At 40.9% G+C, this 18,104-nt stretch overlaps 4 protein-coding genes across 8 annotated transcripts; 3 read left to right on the forward strand and 1 right to left on the reverse strand.

The window, feature by feature from the left end:
- The first annotated feature begins 60 nt into the window (after nt 1-60).
- LOC117606429 (sodium/hydrogen exchanger 9B1) lies at nt 61-7,639 on the forward strand. 2 transcript variants are annotated; one of them, XM_076689426.1, is made up of 9 exons: nt 61-3,689; nt 3,835-4,818; nt 4,882-5,606; nt 5,710-5,885; nt 5,979-6,097; nt 6,151-6,312; nt 6,398-6,544; nt 6,636-6,737; nt 6,848-7,639. In XM_076689426.1, exons 3-9 carry the CDS (start codon nt 4,888-4,890, stop codon nt 7,142-7,144), a joined length of 1,722 nt encoding a protein of 573 aa, XP_076545541.1. In that variant the 5' UTR covers nt 61-3,689; nt 3,835-4,818; nt 4,882-4,887; the 3' UTR covers nt 7,145-7,639. The 2 variants fall into 2 exon arrangements, with proteins under 2 accessions (XP_076545541.1, XP_034184731.2); XM_034328840.2 differs by having other exon boundaries at nt 61-2,329; nt 2,443-4,818.
- A 199-nt stretch (nt 7,640-7,838) lies between these two features.
- Nucleotides 7,839-9,982, forward strand: LOC117606460 (protein OPI10 homolog). Its single transcript, XM_034328910.2, has 3 exons — nt 7,839-8,017; nt 8,275-8,404; nt 8,480-9,982. Exons 1-3 carry the CDS (start codon nt 7,988-7,990, stop codon nt 8,908-8,910), a joined length of 591 nt encoding a protein of 196 aa, XP_034184801.1. The 5' UTR covers nt 7,839-7,987; the 3' UTR covers nt 8,911-9,982.
- A 147-nt stretch (nt 9,983-10,129) lies between these two features.
- LOC117606416 (phosphatidylinositol-3,5-bisphosphate 3-phosphatase MTMR3) lies at nt 10,130-17,535 on the forward strand. 2 transcript variants are annotated; one of them, XM_034328806.2, is made up of 16 exons: nt 10,130-10,347; nt 10,909-11,225; nt 11,309-11,495; nt 11,613-11,791; nt 11,863-12,064; nt 12,180-12,370; nt 12,441-12,636; nt 12,716-12,901; nt 12,984-13,148; nt 13,223-13,473; nt 13,550-13,792; nt 13,862-14,198; nt 14,266-14,367; nt 14,496-14,680; nt 14,782-15,091; nt 17,394-17,535. In XM_034328806.2, the coding sequence occupies exons 2-16, from the start codon at nt 10,918-10,920 to the stop codon at nt 17,436-17,438; spliced, it is 3,087 nt and encodes a 1,028-aa protein (XP_034184697.2). In that variant the 5' UTR covers nt 10,130-10,347; nt 10,909-10,917; the 3' UTR covers nt 17,439-17,535. The 2 variants fall into 2 exon arrangements, with proteins under 2 accessions (XP_034184697.2, XP_034184698.2); XM_034328807.2 differs by lacking the exon at nt 17,394-17,535 and adding an exon at nt 17,063-17,202.
- LOC117606434 (gustatory receptor for sugar taste 43a) lies at nt 15,087-18,057 on the reverse strand. 3 transcript variants are annotated; one of them, XM_034328856.2, is made up of 8 exons: nt 17,922-18,057; nt 17,661-17,835; nt 17,364-17,580; nt 16,962-17,298; nt 16,740-16,826; nt 16,380-16,654; nt 16,161-16,319; nt 15,087-16,095 (listed from the first exon to the last, which is right to left on the reverse strand). In XM_034328856.2, exons 1-8 carry the CDS (start codon nt 18,052-18,054, stop codon nt 15,940-15,942), a joined length of 1,539 nt encoding a protein of 512 aa, XP_034184747.2. In that variant the 5' UTR covers nt 18,055-18,057; the 3' UTR covers nt 15,087-15,939. The 3 variants fall into 3 exon arrangements, with proteins under 3 accessions (XP_034184747.2, XP_076545544.1, XP_034184748.2); XM_076689429.1 differs by lacking the exon at nt 16,740-16,826 and having other exon boundaries at nt 17,139-17,298; XM_034328857.2 differs by lacking the exon at nt 16,740-16,826.
- Between the last annotated feature and the right edge of the window lie 47 nt (nt 18,058-18,104).

Here is an 18,104-nt window from a genome sequence, read left to right on the forward strand (position 1 = left end):
ATCGAATCTAATCGTATCGAATCGAATCGAATCGAATCGAATCGAATCGAATCAAATCTTTCCCTTCCTAACATAAACTATGTTACGCCCGTTCAAGTTTCATCAGAAATTACAGAACAGTTAATCGGACATAGACCTCTACCTACGCACGAATCCAGTCATGTTTCCGTGTAATCATGTTGGATGACTTTTATCGTGTTCCTTCATAGAGCAATGACTTTTCGACTAGTTGAATCATCATCGAATATTTTTCTTTGGCAGTTGAACGTTATAGTAGCTAGCCGAAGATAGACGTAAAAGGTAAGGTAAGATAGACCGGAAAGGATTCGCATAAAATTTTCATCCTGAAACTTGCTACTCGACCGTTTGCTCTCGGTTCGTTCTCTCCCTCCTGGTCTCGCCCTTTGCCTTTTTCCCTTCTTCACCTTCTTCACCTTCTTCACCTTCTTCACCTTCTTCACCTTCTTCACTTCGACGACTCATACGTGACTCTAATTTTGATACGTCAACAAAATTTACTCCATGCTACTCTACATGTTCTCCTATTACGTTGCAAACAATCTGGTGGGTTGATGAATTTCAAAGAAAATGTTGAAATAGTTTCGAGTACGCAAACTCGAACCACGGCACACGGTTCGCTGAAGAATCGTATCCAACGCAGAGACGCAGAGAGGACGATATCCGTCTCATGAGTTTTCTTTACCAGACAACCTTTGTAATAATCTAGCGGCGTTGTAATATTCCTCCTCTACGCGCCTTCAACCATAGACAAAAGAGTTATTGTCTAGTATTCCTAAGGTATACCGAGTTCGTTGTTCACCGTAGATATACAAGGAAAAGAATAACGAACCAGCTATCCGCACTGGACACGATGTTCGTTCCTACTTGACAGAAGAAAAAGGGAAAAAGGGAAAAAGGGAAAAAAGAAAGAAAAGGAAGAAAAGCGAACGCGTACGGAGGACACATTATTAGGCGAAAGTAGACGGTAACCGTAACCGTAACCAGCAGGTTTATTAATACAACTACGGTTTGCTTGTTACTCCCTCAAAATATCTAGGTACAAATCGATACAGACCACCACCCAGCTGTTCTGTGTTTATTTTTTAATTTTTCTTACTATTCTTCTGCTCGATACGAACGAAAGAACAACGTTTTGTTTTCTTTTATTTCATTTATTTAATCGTAAGTATTAAACGGACGCGGACAGTGAAAATGGAGAAAAGAAGAAAGCAAAGGATGATGGAAGCGGACCCTTTAACCAGCTGTTGCAGGTACGGTGTGGTAGCTCGCCTTAAAGACACACGCAGCCAGGAATATCGATCCGACCCGACTCGACCCGACTCGACCCGACCCAACTCGAATTGCATCTGATCCGACTCGAATCTGAATCGATTCGAATCGACTGAACGCAATTTAACTTTACTTCATTTTTCTCTTTTTCTCTTTTTCTCTTTTTCTTTTTTTCTCTTTTTGTCGAATCTGGCATGAAAATTTTCATTCTCAATCAAGTCCAAATTGATTGGAATCGGTGTAAGCCGGCAACATAACCAAGCGTTTCCTACGAACCAATACAAATTTCTTCTACTTTCTATTTAATTTTTCAAGGAGGAATTTCGTAGAGAACAATTCGCGTTGAAAGTAATCTCAGCTAAAGAGGCAACGGCCGACGCGACGCGACGCGACGCATTGAAATTATTCCGGCGACGTTGCCCTTATTTCGTCTTCCCAGTTTCCACTTTCCACTTTCCACTTTCCAGTTTCTAGTTGCTGCGGCAAACGAGAACTAATTAACAGCGACCGATAATTACGTTATGTCAATCGAATTAGCTATCAGACTAGCAAAGTAAGCCTATAGCGACGCGTACTTGAAAAACGAGCACATTGTACGAGATGTACTCTGGTAACGCAGATACCAGTGCATAATAGTGTCGCGTCGCCTCTCTTATTATGTATTCTACTGGAAGGGAAAGAGGACGATATCGAACAGACATACGGACAGATAGAAAAAAGTAGCTAGATAATAGGGAGGCAGGTACTTAAATGGAGGGTAACCGAAAGGAGTTTGGCCACGAAATTAGATGAATCAGCAGAGGGGCAGGAAGGGAAAAAAGGAAATGACGGAAGAGAAAATGAACTTTGTTACATCCATTGCGAGTTTGCCAAGCTTGCCAAGCTTTCCAAGCTTGCCACGATGATTCTATATCGGTCGCCATGGAAACAACTGAAAGGAAGCTACTCGAAGCGAAGCCTGGAGTTTGTTCGAAGGGAAACTTGGCATATACTTAGGTTAAACATTTACAGTATCAGAGAGGAGAAGATGGAAAATAAGGTACTGTAAAGGTGTAAAGGCCGTCTCGTGTCAAACAAGCGGTGTAAAAATAGTAGTGTGCTTTTTTATTAATTCCTTAACTCATCCGTCAATATTTTCGATTGGGACGGTAGAAAAGGAGACGTTAAATTGCTAAATCGTTCGATGAGGATCAGACGAGAAGCAGACGGAGGCAGAACGAGTCGCGGAAAACAGTTTTACGTGCAAGCCTGAAGAGCGACGGATGACGAGTGCAAGAAAACTCTCCAGTTACAATACAGCCACGTCACGTCGTACTCGTAGACGTCGCTCGTGCTTCCCCTTCATGGTTTCGCGACTCTTCAACCCCTTTGCACAGCCTCTTGTTACACGGTTACCCTGCCCTTCTTCCCTCTTTAAGGCTTCGTTTAGGATGGGGTTACCGGTCGTTACGGCCAGTTTCGAGGGTACTCTTTCCACGCGCACACGACACGACACGAAACACGGACCCGTACACGCTAAGTAGGCGCATCAAAAGAAGAAAAGCCTCTTTCGCTCGTTTTTTTCTCCCTAACCTTCCTCTCCTCTCTCCCTTTCTCCCTATCTCCCTATCTCCCTATCTTTCCTTTTCCTCTTCTTTCTTACACTTTTTTTTTTTCCTCTCTGTTAAGATCAACATCCACTCTGATAAACTAAGCGAACTAGATTGTAAGAAATAAAAGCGCAAACCGTACTAGTCGTAAATCGAAAAGGCTCAGGAATGGGTAAAGGAGAACCGATCGGCATTGAACGTCCTACTACGTAGTTACGTATAGGAAATAATGTTACCTAATGGTTAGGTAGGAAGCGAGTTGCATCGAGACGGTAACCAGTTGAGGCGCATAAAGAGAATCTTTCGTTAACGGACAGACAAAGGGAGACAAAGGGGATGGCTGGATAGAGACGAAAGGAGAAACAAAACGCGAGATGGACGAATAGGGCGAGGTGAACAGAGCCGAAGCATGACAGACGAGATACGTCGATGGCGGTCTATGGGCGCAAGTGCCGATAACCAATTTCAAATCTTTCGAAAGAATTCCTCTTGTTTCCCCTAAAAAAAGGATACATTTGCTTGATGAAAGCACGGTAACGTGTAATTTATAATTAATCAGAACTAGTTAGCCGTGGAAAATAGTTGAACGTGTCAATGTTTGCACTCTCTCATTATTTGATAGCTGTCTCGCTGAATTGAACGACGCGACGCGAACGCGGCGCATTGCGACAGTTTACTCGTCAACCAGTCAACAGATGCGCGTAAATTGTCTAGAAATAATCTCGCTTTGTTCAACTATTGTAACTTGAATATTGTGCAATCTCGTAAACGGGAATGCAAAAAAGGTTTCAGGAATTGGCAACAGTAGTGGTGAGTCGTCGAGGTGACGAAAAGTAAAACACTAGAAGGTTTGACGCGTCCATTAGCTCGACTCGACTTTGCCTATCGAATATATGTATTTACATACATATGTCTCTGTCGGTATGTCTAGCGATCGAATTTCTGCATTTTACAGCGAGAGTCTACTTTCTCGAGCGTACACCGATGGTCGTTGAGTTTTAGCGACTTTGTCCGCCAATCTGACACGAAAAGGGGAAATAGAAAACGCTCGAGTGTAAAATTGAACATTTTTAGGCAAGAAACGATATAAGAAAGAGCAACGCATAGGTAGACGAGGAAACTGGAACTGGAAATGGAAATGGTAATGGTAATAAAAATAGAGGAGGTAAGGGAAATGGTGCGAAAAAGCGGCAGAAATCGGCCGTGAGTTGGCCGATACCGATACGAGTGGCGACATTGACGAAAGGCAGGCGTCTACGAACGAAGGCAGGCGTCGCTTTGCGTCGCTTTGCGTCGCGTCGGTGGTAGGTAAAAGCGTTCACCTGGTCGCGGTAACGACGCGAATGTGTCGGTGCACGGAAAAGGATCAATGAGCAGGTTCAATAACCTGAAATCCACTTGACGTCCGACTACCTACATATTGGTACGAGTGACTACGTCGCTTCAACAACCAAAATAGATATTCATTTTCCAAGAGTGCTATTTTCCCAGCCAGACACAAATCCAATACCGTCGATTTAAGTGCTCGGCTCCGGTCAAAGACCCGACAACGGCACCTTTCCAAATTGCTCGACACTTTTTCGCTCGAAATTACAAGGAACCAAGCGATGCGATTAACTGTCGTTGTCACAGCAGCCGAAACTGTAAGGCAACCTTCTTCTGGATTAAACAACTCTTGGATTAAATACCAGTAGGGCATATTTCGGGGCATACGAACCGAGGCGAGGGTGAACCAATTGGCGAGCGCGCAAACAGTCCTTACCACGAAAAGACTATAAAGGGAATTGAAAAGTATCGTTATCGTTATCGTTACCACCTCGTTAGAAAGATCGAAACAGGCGACAATCGAATCGATTCGCATTTGTTATTAATCGAACGATCAACAAAACGGTGAAAGAAAAGGTTAATCTTGTCAAGTTTTCCAGCTGGAAATACATATGTAAGTCTATCTATGTACTATATGTATATTCGGAAAAAGAGTAGAATCTAATCATACGGGCAGGAAGCAATGGCTTTGTGGAAGCGAGATCGCAAGGAGGAGTCGGGAGAGGATTCCGAAGAGCGTACAGATTCTAGCAGGCATTCAAAGGCAAACCCGGATTCGAATTTCGACTCGGATTCGAATTCCAACTTGGACGGGGATTCAAAGAAGCTAGAGCAAGATGATATGACGTGTTGCCATCGAATAACCGTGTGTAGTCCTGTGATACGAGAGTTGCTGGTAACGGAACCCGTATCGAGATACTTGGGACGGCACGTGACATGGGCCCATTTCTTCTCGACGACCAGCAACATGGCACTCGCGACGATCGTCTGGGCATTCTTGTATTTCCTACTGGGCGATACGATGCTGCCGACCAACGATGGTTTCGGTTTATACGTTCTCGTTATATTTTCCTCTTTCCTCGGTCGCTCTTTATCCTCGATCCCGTACTTGAATCTTCCTCCGGTATTCGGGATGCTGTTAGCCGGTCTAATCGTTCGTAATACTGGACTGTTCAACATCCAGGAGGAGCTCGGTGTCGCAAACACCGCTAAAATTCGAACCTTTTGTCTGACCTTTGTCGCGATACGAGCAGGACTTCAATTGTCTACCACCAGCCTGAAGAGGAACCCGATCTTCCTAATCAGCTTGGCCATCATACCTTGCACGATGGAGATGTTTGGAGTCACCCTGTTCTGTAGATACGTTTTATTCTATTCTTGGAACTGGTCTTTTATGACCGGGTGAGTTATAACTTGCGATTTGCGATTTCCGATTTCCGATTTCCGATTAACGAATTCCCATTTCTCACTTGCTTCCTCTCTCTTTCTTCCTGTCCACACGAAGAACGATACTCGCCTGCATGTCGCCGGTAGTGACGGTCAACTGTGTCCTAGCTTTGGCCGAACGAGGTTACGGGGAGGACAAAGGACTCGCCGCGATACTCTGCACCGCTGCTTGCATCGACAACGTGCACATGATCTCTCTGTTTGCCGTCTGCTACACCAACCTTTTTTCCAACGGTATTATTCCCACTCCTCTTTTCTCTATCTTTTTTTATTTACTCACATTTAATTAGATTAACTAGATTAATTGGATCTGTTACCGATTTTCAGATCAAGAAAAATCGGAATGGTGGTCTTACATACCCGCTGGCCTTCGTGACACGTTACTGGGAATCGGAACGGGTCTTTGCTTAGGCATTTTCTTCGTCTTTTTCCCACATCGTAGCTACGTGAGTATACATATGTTACTTTTTCTTTCACACCAACTATGAAAATTGTCTAGAAATACGCGACCAGTTATCGCATCATATGCCTGGTATCTGCCTCTCTGATGTGTACCACGGCCATGGCGGAAATATCCATCTCGGGTGGAGGATTCTTGGCCAGCATGGTTCTATCGTTTATCGCCATCACCGGTTGGAAAATCTTGTCTGATTCTTTCGACGTAAGTTAGGTACGATCGATAGCTCGCCACTTTTATCTTTCAGGAAAAAGGTAAACCTTTCGATCGTTTGTCTTTCAACTTTCAGACGGCTCCATTTCGGCAGGCGACCTATATCCTTTGGCAGTTGGTGCAACCGATTTTAGTTGGAGTAATCGGCGCCGACATTAATTTTAACCATTGGACCTTGTCTAGATTAAGCCTCCATCTATTGTGCATCCTAATTGGGCTATCGGTAAGTTCTACATACATACATACGTATTCCTCGACATATTCCCCTGTTCTTGTTACTTGTTACTTGTTACTTGTTACTTGTTATCGACCAGGTACGAAGTCTTACTATCCTCTTCGCCAGCTTCCGGAGTCCGTTTACGTGGAAAGAACGGCTGTTTGTGATCGTCTGTTGGCTACCGAAAGGCACCCTACAGGTACTGCGTTTACATGTACCTCTATTGAGAGCTATATTGAGCTATACTCTATCACTTGATACTGTAAGTACATACATACAAGCGAGATTAGTCGTTTGCGAAACTTCAAGGCGGCTATGGCACCAATGGCGTACGAACGAGTTCGACATCGAGCAAACGGTCGGATGATCGAGTTGGCTGTCGACGTGGTTAAAGTGTCCGTCCTGACCATGCTGTTTCTCGCACCGATCGGTGCGATCCTCATAAACCTTACCGGACCTATTCTTCTCAACAAAATAACCAAGGAGGAACAACGAAGAAAACGCGAGCTGAGTTACCTTCGAATCCTTAGCCTTCAACCTTTTTCGCATCAGTCAGTCAGAAAAAAGGAAATAAAGCGGCGGCTTTCGGGCGTTGTGACCGCTTGAACGACCGCTTCCATTCCGTCCTACCGATTTTACCTGTCCCCTTAGCTCCGCTCCTTCGTCAAACAATACCCATCGTTCCTTCTCTTTTCTTATCTCTACAAAGCTTCTCAATATTTTTCCTCTTTCCTTTTTCAGCCGGCTTTCTTCTCTATTTCCCATTGCTTTATTTATTACAATAATTAACCAAATATTTGCGGATTAACCGAACATTTTCTAAATTAACGTTTACGCGTTTTTATTCTTTTCCCTTATTGTTTTTGTTTTCTTCAGATGTTTTCAAAATTAATTTCTTTACATCGCATTAACCAACTTGTTCATTCATTGTTGGGCTTACTTTGCATATCATGTATGTATACATATAAGTAAGTATGTACATGCATACATTGTACATATGGACAAGTGACGCCATCCATTGGCGAGCTAGAAAACTAATCTCTGTCGTTCTGAAAATCTTGAAGAGTCGTGCCAGAAATTTTCACTTTCTTATTAATCAGACATGCATCCAATTTACTGTCCCAACATCCAACGAACAATTCGAAAAGATGTTCGTTTATCAGGAAGAATGCTGCATACGTATTTAGTTGATACTTAGTTAGTCTATGTGATCCTAAGAATAACCAATCATCACGCTCTTGTTGTCACTACTCCAACGTGGTAAATAATGTATCCAACATTTTCATGAAAATCTGCCATTTCGTTCAAACTTACCACACCAAGTTTCCAACCTACAGTCGTATACATTTCTGACAAACAGTCTCGCGGTTGTAAATGTTTGGATACTGTTGTGGCAGGTATAACGCGATAACGAGGAAGACACTAGAATGATCTAGACTCGGCACAACGATGCTCGGTATAATTGTGTCTGGACGACTTGTAAGTACTCGGTACTCAATCATCTATGCATTGGCATTTCTTTATTTGCTAAACTATCAATTTTACGTAAATCAGCAATTATTTTTTCTCTTATTTTCCTTATAAATACCTTTATAGTTGTATATGCCGTTTCTTTTCTATCTTCATTTTATATCGTGTAACTAGCTATAATATGTATACATATTAGTATAATATACATAGACAGACATATATGAATATGCTGAACGACGACATACAAGGGTTAATATTCTTTTCAGGTACAAACGGATTTCCAACAAATAGGAGAAAATCAATTTTTGATAACAGTACCTGATGCGGATAACATCAATCACATTGTTGTTTTTCTGACAGGTACCATACCATTTCCCGATGGGACAGGTGGTGCAGGTACATATTTAATAAGATCTGCTATCAACGAGTTAACGAGATCCGACCGATATTTAAATTTCACTTTTCCTTCAGTGTATTTCAGTTGGCCAGACCCAACTGCTCCACCTAATTGGCAGTTTCTTGGATACATTTCAAACGTTAAACCATCGGCAATATTCAAGATATCGACGTTGAAAAAGAACCATGAATTTGAGAATAGTAATCTAGGAATTTTTGGGGTGGGAAAAATTTCGCACGTAGCACAAATAGGCGTTTCGGTTGAACCTCTCGGGGCCATCGAACAGTTAGCAGCTTCTGTGACCGAAGCCACGTCGAATTCGTTCCTGGAGTTTGTTCAAAAAATGCTTACCAGCTTTTTAAATTACGTTACAAGTTTCTCTGTGACTCAAGCACAAATGGCCCCAAATCCGAACGAAAATTATGTCCCGCTATCAACTATTCAAGGATGGTACGAAACTTTTGAGAGGAGATTACAACAAAATCCAAATTTTTGGAAAGCATGATAAAAAAAGCAATTAACTCTCGATAGTTTCTCTCTATTCTGCATAGCGACATCTCGTTTCAGCTTAGTGCTAGTGCTTCCTATCGCGAAGTGCAGCATACTGAAAATGAAATACGTCGTATTGCACGCATAAATTCAAATTTTTTTATATTTATCGTCAAGCTACTGTATCGTAATAATAAGATTAATTATAATACGATCACGTTCTTTACTCGCAATGCAGAATTTCTCACTTGTATGCGCATTTAATGTAATCGTTTACTACATTTTTCTTCTACCAAATCGCTTTGCATTCCTTTAAGACCAAGTATCTCAGAAATGTAAATATTTTTCATTTACGGTGACATAAACAAACAAAATGATCCTTCATTAGTACCATAAAAAACGAATGTCTTTGATTTTTCTATCTACTTACTTACTTACTTACTTACTTACTTACTTACTTACATGTGTATAGAACGTCTACGGTTGCGAACGAATCTGCATTTAATGCGGAAACGTTAGAAAGGAAAGCATAATATGAAATGAAACACCACCAGCTATAGCGCCCTCTGGATTCTTGCTATATCGTCGCCAAGGCGAACTTACTTATTTTTCATATTTATTGACGTATCATTACATAATAATAAAATTAGTAGTGCATATGCTGTGCAAACCATTATTACGTCTTATTGCATTTTCTTCATAACCGCTTCTTTCAGTCCTCGCTACAGCGAATTATTATTATTATTATTATTGTTACAAAACGCTGGAAAGAATTGAGCCAATAGCACGATTCCTGGCGTTTTTGAAGGAAACATTCGTTTATTGGAAATCCCTGTGTCAAAGATAAAAATCGAGCAATGAAAAAGCGGTTTGAATTGTATATAGACCAATCTGTCAGTGTAACTTTCACACGAAGTAGAATAAGTATCTCGTTAAAAAATTAATTGGAAATTGAATTTATCGTAATATTATCGTATACCAAGAAGAGAATTAGGAGAGAAGAGAAGAGAAGAGTTAAGAAAAGAAAAGAAAAGAAAAGAAAAGGAAAAAAAGGAAAAGAAAAGGAAAGAAAAGGAAAGGAAAGGAAAGGAAAAAAGAAACAAGTGAATTAATGGGGACCGCGTCCCGTGAAGCTGGCCATTTTCGTGAACCACCGTAACGAAAAGTGTGATCGCGTTTAGATTGGACTTGCATGAGATTAGCTGTGGACTGTGGGGTGTGGAGTCTTTTATGCCATAAGCTATCTACGTACCCATTCAAGAATCTGCAACATTTAGATTTTTGTCAAGATTCAAGTGGAAAAATTTTTGCATCTTACTCTACCGGATAAAATGATCTCTATTTTGAATAATCTTCTCATTTTACTTGTTGTGTAAACGATTGTTTATGGATTTTGTATGAAGTATCAAAACCGTGAAATATCGCCCATCGCGAAGAAACTTGGCAATCGAAGGTAAGACATCGTTATTGTTATCCAACTTGTCGCTTACCTACACTTTGAAAAACTATTTCGTACTACCTTTACGTTAACAACATTTTCTTCATCCTTTTGTTTCGTGTAATTAAGTCACTAGAAGAAATAACATTCTAAACACACACACACATAGAAGCATATGCGGACGTGCATTTAAAAGACTTTATTGTATCGATAGATTCGAAAGAAATTTCATGAATATCGTAGAGCTGTTTTGCTGTTCCAGATGAAATCGATATTAATAAGATTCTAAAATTGTTAAATTTTTCCGAACTTGACGTAGAATTTATACTTTCAACGTTCAGAAATTCAACATTCGTTTCTCTATGTTCTCGAACAAAGATATTTTTATACCGCTTTTAAAGGAAAGAAATCGATAAGCGTGTTTCTGTAGATTTGACCAAATTTCTGATTGTAAACATCAGATTTCCTTGATAAGCTGTTCTCCAACTATACATGCGAATACATGACATTTCCTTATTTGAAATGGACAACTGGTGTATAGGAAGATAATAAAGAATTTTTAATTGTGCATTGCAGAAAGCGGAGATGGATAATTCAGAAGAGCCAACAAGTTTGCAGTCCATTTGTCATATACATGCTTCAGAGTTATTTCCAAAGCATGCACATTTCGAATGCGAAGATCAGACTCTTACAGTTCCATTTACACCATTGAGCGGGGAATCTATCGTAGCACTTGGACGTACATCGGATGGAATATTGGCCCTTTCAAATTACAGACTCTATTTACAATTAAGTCAGACGTGTTACAATATCCCATTGGGTTTAATAGAGCAATTAGAAGTTAAAGAAATTTTTTTCTTGCATATTGCTTGTAAAGACGCACGTTCGCTAAGGTATAACGTCGTTTAATGTTGGTAAAACGTGTTTCGTTTTCCGAAATCGATCGCAGATTATCACACTGCTGAAATATTTTCAGTTGCGCCTTTTCCACAAACGAACACTGTTTGGAATGGTTCAAACGACTACATAAACTGACTTATCCACGTAAAAATATAGAAGATATATTTGCTTTTGCTTATTACGCCTGGTCCGTAGAAGAAGGTAAAGATAGCTTGAAGCTTGGAAAAGATAACGCTTCTTACAGTGGTACTTTTAATTCTGAGGTAAGTAAGTAGCAAAGAGGGATGTAAGTATTTAGAATTAGATACACATATGCGTACGTAGAATGTACATATATGGTATAAATGGTATGGTTTCTTCTTGCCTTGCCCGTTTCTTAGGTAGAACGACTGAAATTTAATTTACACGGTACATGGCGTATAAGTCAGATGAATAAAGATTATCGAATGTGTCCGTCGTATCCACCGTTGCTTTTGGTTCCTGCTTGCATTTCCGACAAGATCCTTGAAACGGTGGCTAAATTCCGAAGTTCTCGACGAATTCCTGCCGTTGTTTGGAGGTAGTAGAAAATTGGGTCTGCAGAATATGATGTTGTTGATTTCGTAACAAGTATTGGATGTTGTTCGATAGGCACGTGAAGAATGGTGCGGTGATAGCACGAAGTAGTCAACCAGAAGTGGGATGGCTTGGTTGGCGAAGCGCGGAAGACGAAGATCTATTGAAGGCTCTTGCAGATGCATGCTCCTACGATAAAGGTGAATCGACGATGGTGGACTCTTCTATCATTTATCCCGATAATAGCGACGATGGTGTCGCAGGAAATAGTAGCAAAGTGAGCATCGAAGATTTAACCAAGTTATTTGACTGTTTAAAGGAGAAGCAGTTTTCATTCATTGGAGATTGATTCCATGAAAAAGAAATTTCGAATTGTAACACATTATTTGCAGAAAGTTTTAATCGTGGACGCGAGGTCGTACACAACCGCCGTGGCAAATAGAGCGCGCGGTGGTGGTTGCGAATGTCCCGAGTATTATCCCAGTTGCGACATACAGTTTATGAATTTACCTAACATTCATTCGATACGAAAGAGCTTTCATGCGGTGAGGCAACTGTGCGCATCGGACGCGGATCAACCCAAGTGAGTAGGCTTTTTTTTATCTTCGTTGTGGTTCTATCGAATGAAATAATTTTCTTTCTTTTCCTTTTAGTTGGCTTAGTCTTTTAGAAGGAACACGATGGTTACAACACATGTCTGGATTGTTACGCGCAGCTGTGACCGTAGCTTCGGCGATCGAAAGAGATGGTCGGCCAGTATTGGTTCATTGTAGCGACGGTTGGGATAGAACTCCTCAAATAGTTGCATTAGCACAGATCCTTCTCGATCCTTATTATAGAACTATGGAGGTATGCTAAAGGTACTTTCTATTTCTTTTTCTATTTTTCGACGAATGGTCGTTTCGTTATTTTCTTTTGCTGTTGTTAGGGATTCCAAATTTTATGCGAGAGAGAATGGTTAGACTTTGGACATAAATTCGCAGATCGTTGTGGGCAAACGGTTGGCTGCGAAGATCCAAACGAACGATGTCCAGTATTTTTACAATGGCTTGATTGTGTACATCAACTAATTCTACAGTTCAAATGCAGTTTTCAAATATCTCCCGCATATCTTGTAAGTTTAAAAAAAACACGTCCGACATTTATTTCGATTTAACTAATAGAAAAAGTAGTATCCTGATTTATTTTAATTTCAGGTTAAACTAGCGCAACACACGTATTCGCAGCTTTTCGGTACATTTCTTTGCAACACGAGGCAAGAAAGGTTACAACTGAGAATACGTGAGCGTACATTTTCGGTGTGGCGATTCCTTAATTCCAGTTCGTTCGTAAATCATTTGTATTCACCGTTAAAAAATCAAGTAAGATATTTTACCTAAATAATTGAAGATAGCTTAATTTAAACGTTGTATCGAAAAATTTTTCTCATCGCTAGGTATTATGGCCAAGTTGTAACGTACGCGACCTCGTTTTATGGTCCGAAGTATATTTAGGTTCTATGGAATCTTCTCTCGGTATCAGGGACGATAAACAGAGGGTAACGATGATTGATATCGAGGGTGGCGATAACGAGGAACCACAGGGACAAATGACTAAAACTCGATCGTACGGCGATCTGATGCATGCTCCCGATCATACGGCCTATCTACATCGTAGACTTAGCGATCCGAGTATTTCGGTGGAAAAGTAAGTATATCGTTGGCATAAAGGAAAAACTCGGAAGAAGAGAGAGAGGATGTGAAATTTCTACATACGATTGCAGAAAATTTGATTCTTTGACGCTGGACACAGAAAGCGAAGAAAAGATTGAAAATCAGGTTGAAAATTGTAAGAGCGAAAGAGTCGATGAAAATAGAGTGGAAAAGTTTGATGAAACGGAAACACAGTACGCGAGGGTACAGGTGTTGAACGATTCGCCGGTAAATCCTTCGGTGGATAGCTCGACAGACACTTTAATACCTAGCAACGATTCTTTGGTTGGTGTAATGAACGTCGATAAGGAAACGTAAGTAGCATACATGTATATTGCGATGTACAATTGAGTTTCGATGTTTGAATTGATGAAATTGAACAGTAAGGTTGTGAAAAATTCACCGTCGGACATGGTATCACCATGGATCGAGAACAACACAATTGGTCGAACCGTTTGCTCGTGTAGTCGTAATTATAATCAGAATCAGAATCAGAATCAGAATCAGAATCAGAATCAGAATCAGAACGAGGGTAGCAGCGACGTTAGCGATACCAGTGCACCGTTAATATCGAGAACACCCAGCAGCATTTGTCCGGCTTCGCCGACTCATCAGGACGCGACGGCAGATAATCTGGACAGGCTGGACGATGCCGATGGTCTTCCAGTTATTCAGTGCGACGTTCAGATGCGCGTGCAACAGATTATCGTCGAACACAAGGTACATTCGTTTTCTTTAGTTTCTTCATCGAATTGCGGACAATGATTTCTTTATTGTTTCGTTACAGTTAAAAGAGGAAGCGCTAAGAAAAGAATTACATACAACGAGATTGGCTTTGATAAAACAAGTTTGTAATCACAACGCAGACACTGAACGCGTCGACGATATCGTAAGTATCGTAGAATATTTCATTCTCTCAAATAGGATGATAGTAAAAGTATTAAAAAAAAAAAAAGAGAAGAAAGAAAGAAATAGACAAAGATATAGTTAGGGAAAAGAGTGTCGATCGCATTTTAGGGATCGTTACCCGATTCGGTAGGAAGTACCGGAGATCATGGGGAATCATTACCTTCGGATATGTCTTGGGAAGCAGTCGAAGAATTAGGTCCTGCTCCTACTCTGTGGGTACCGGATCACGCGGTGAGTCGATGCATGGGATGCGATACGGAGTTTTGGCTCGGAAGGCGTAAGCATCACTGCAGGTAAAAAATGATTCGCGGATGGTCTCGTTTATCTAGTTTATCTCGTTTATCTCGTTAGTTTGACATAGTAAACGCGTTCAATGTATTCGCTTGCGTCGCAGGTGCTGTGGTAAAATCTTTTGCGCGGATTGTTCGGAGAACTCGACGCCGTTACCTAGCGAGCAGTTGTACAATCCCGTCAGGGTTTGTAGCGAGTGTTTCTCTCGACTTCACCGCCACGCAAGTCCCTGTCAGTGCAACGTGCGTCATCAGAACAAGGGAGAGAACGATGCGGAGCTCTCGTCGAATTCCGAAAGTTTGATAACTTGTCAACGATCGAAAGGTTTGCACCTGACGAAGGACAGTTGTTGCGACAATCTATTGCAGGCTGCGCATCAAAAAACCCAACCTCCTCCGGTCACAGCGGCCACGGTAAATTGAAAATTTAGGGGAAAAGTGGAAAAAAGAACGCTATATTTGCGGCTTTCGCTTCGGCTTCGGCTTCGGCTTCGGCTTCGGCTTCGGCTTCGGCTTCGGCTTCGGCTTGGTTTCAATTTCAATTGCGACTACTGTGATTGCAACTGCCGCGGTAAACTTTCGGATTTTTAATTGGTTTTCAATGAGACACAGAGTACCCTCAACATCCGGTTGGAATAGGCGCGTTTTTACCAACAATAATTGAACATGCACACGTACATAGAGATGGTACGATACGCGGGTGTATGATATATCGCGCAATAGCCACGTTAGATTTTTCGAGCGATTCAATATTTATTGCTAGAGTAATAATTTGTACGAAGGAGTGTGTATGTGTGTGTGCGCGTGCGTGTGTGTGTACGTATGTGTGTGTGTGTATAGCATCGGAGAGAAGACGAGTCAGCATACGAAAGGTTGTATATACACAATCGCATAAACACGTAAAGACACAGTTTAGAAATAACTTGATCCAACGAGATACTTTGTTTCTTCGAACGAGACTATTCAAGTTTCCTCAAGATTTTTTAGAAAATCTTGTCACCCTTACGAGATACAGGGCAAGACGAGGCCGAGAAACATTTTGGATAGGCTGTGACTGAGATGTGTCTAACTTTAGACACTGTGTACGAGGTGCGCTCTTAATAAATCGTCGATCAATCGATGGAACGACTGGTTAATTAATAGTTGGATTACGACACGAGTAACCTGTATTTGTATATTACTGCTGTTTACGAGAATTGGTATATTAAATGTCAAATTATCATATGTGATGCGCTCTTCTTAATTACGACATTAACGAAAAATCAAGCGATTATCTTGATTCCCGTGAAATTTTGAAGGGGTGAAACATTTTTGAATATTTGCGTTACGTTTCTTATGATATCAGCGTCGCCCTTGGTGTCGTCCGCATTTTGAAACTGTATCAGTATAACAAGATACGTCGTTACGACTCCTGCAATCTAAAAACCATACGAGAGATATGTTGTGAAATTTGTTTTGTTACGCGATTAAAGTAAAGTCTTACCGAGGTTATCAAAGTCCTGTCTAGAGAAAAAAGTCCACAGGCTGAAAATTCAAGAGGTCGATGTAACAATTGCAGTGAAAATATTTCCAACTCGCGTCGAGTGTCGGTTTCGAAAGTGGAGGAGAGTAACTGACTAACAAGAATAGCCGTTTTCTTTCCCTAAAATGAAAGATTCGTTAATATGTAAATTTATATCTTTTCCTTTTGTTTCTCTGTTACCTCAGCAACAGTAGAATAACTAGGTTGAACGATCATCAACATTCTGGTTACGTGAAAGATACACCATCCAACTTGTACGAATAGAAATATCCATTCGTGTTTCTCACCAGCTTGTACGATTAGGAAATATGGCGTGATGATTAGGTGTAAGAGGCAGGTTACGGTAACGGTCAGTATCACGGCACCGAACGTATTATTTATAAGAGAGACCGTGTCGCAAAGCGAGGAGTGAATCCATCTCAGTTCAGATATACTGTTTACGTAGCTTTTGTTTTCTGTAAATAGAGTTTCTGTAACGAGGTTTCTTACAGGTACAGGTACAGGTACAGGTTTAGGTTCAACCCGATGACGAGTTTATACCGTGTAATTCTGGAAAAACTCGATAACTGGCCAATTCGAATGGTCTCTGAGGTAGGTCGGTCGATGTTTTCTTAGAAACATGCTCGTCTTGACTCGATAAGGGAAGGGAATTGTAAGGTGGTGGCAGTGCGCGTGGTTTGAATAGTCGATCGAAAATGAAATTGTACCATCATTAAAATAGATTATCGTTCCTAAATAACAACTCGATTTCTCTCTATTTACCTATTTCAGGAAATTTTCTCAAGTAATTGGTGAGAGTGTCGGTATCGAACAGCTTTCTAAGACTGTTATTTAATCGGACGAATCTTTCTCCTATATTATAGATCGAGACGGTGTATTGAATCTCGGTGGAAATAATGACCGTGTACATGAAATAGAGGGGTGCGTAGTTGATCGGACCTTTGTCGGACATGGTTTGATGCACCTTGGTTTTTCGGTACCAGCTGTAAAAGTCAAGAGTCGAATTGAACCAGAGATAGAGGAGACTGCAGGTGGTTAAAGATATGGTAAATCTACGAGCGTTTTTCTTAGTCGAGGAGAGATCAACTTTCTTGTCCACCTGAAATTAATAAGACGGATAAGATGTATTTATGAATGGTTAATTTTATCTACGAATTGTCGTACCTCGATTAATTTGTTTACAACTACTTGCAGGTGTTTCCAACGAAAAGGCGAGCCAACGATGCACACCACGGTTAAACTCATTACCCCAAGAACATCGCTACACGTCGCGATCACCGCCGTTCGAAACTTGAGTCTAGTGCTATGTACCCAACCGTCTTTCAGATCTCGCCAGAGACCCCAAATTTCTGCACCGAGCAGTAACGTTAACACGCATAAGCTAAAAAAGCGTAAAAAAAAAAAAAAAAAAAAAGCGGTGAAATTTATTCCAATTCATTTTTTCATTCAATCTTCTCTTACCTATAGACGAGATCAAAAATATTTGGGCGAGCTTGAAATCCTCCAGTGGTGTTTGCAACGAATCTAACAGGAACCAAACCGCATACTTTACCGAGATAATATATCGGGGAGATTGCTCGACAAAGATCACTCTTGGATGATGGATTGGTGTCTTTCTTTATTTCCGCTTCCATCCCTGTATTATTTCGATAAATTTTCAAATTCGCAGTCTAAAATTCGCAGACTAAAATATATGTAATATATAATAGTAAGATGATCTACTGTCGTTAGTAATGCTGTCGTTGCCGTTGCCATTGCCATTGCCATTGCCATTGCCATTGCCGTTGCCGTTGCCGTTGCCGTTGGTTGATCGTTTACTACGGTTATCGACGTTCCATCGTATGCGCGATGCCATTATCTCTTTACATATTACTTTTTTCGTTTTACTCGAGTTTTCCTCTTCTA

The sequence above is a fragment of the Osmia lignaria genome, chromosome 8 (genome assembly GCF_051020975.1).
Source record: "Osmia lignaria lignaria isolate PbOS001 chromosome 8, iyOsmLign1, whole genome shotgun sequence".
Classification (NCBI taxonomy): domain Eukaryota; kingdom Metazoa; phylum Arthropoda; class Insecta; order Hymenoptera; family Megachilidae; genus Osmia; species Osmia lignaria.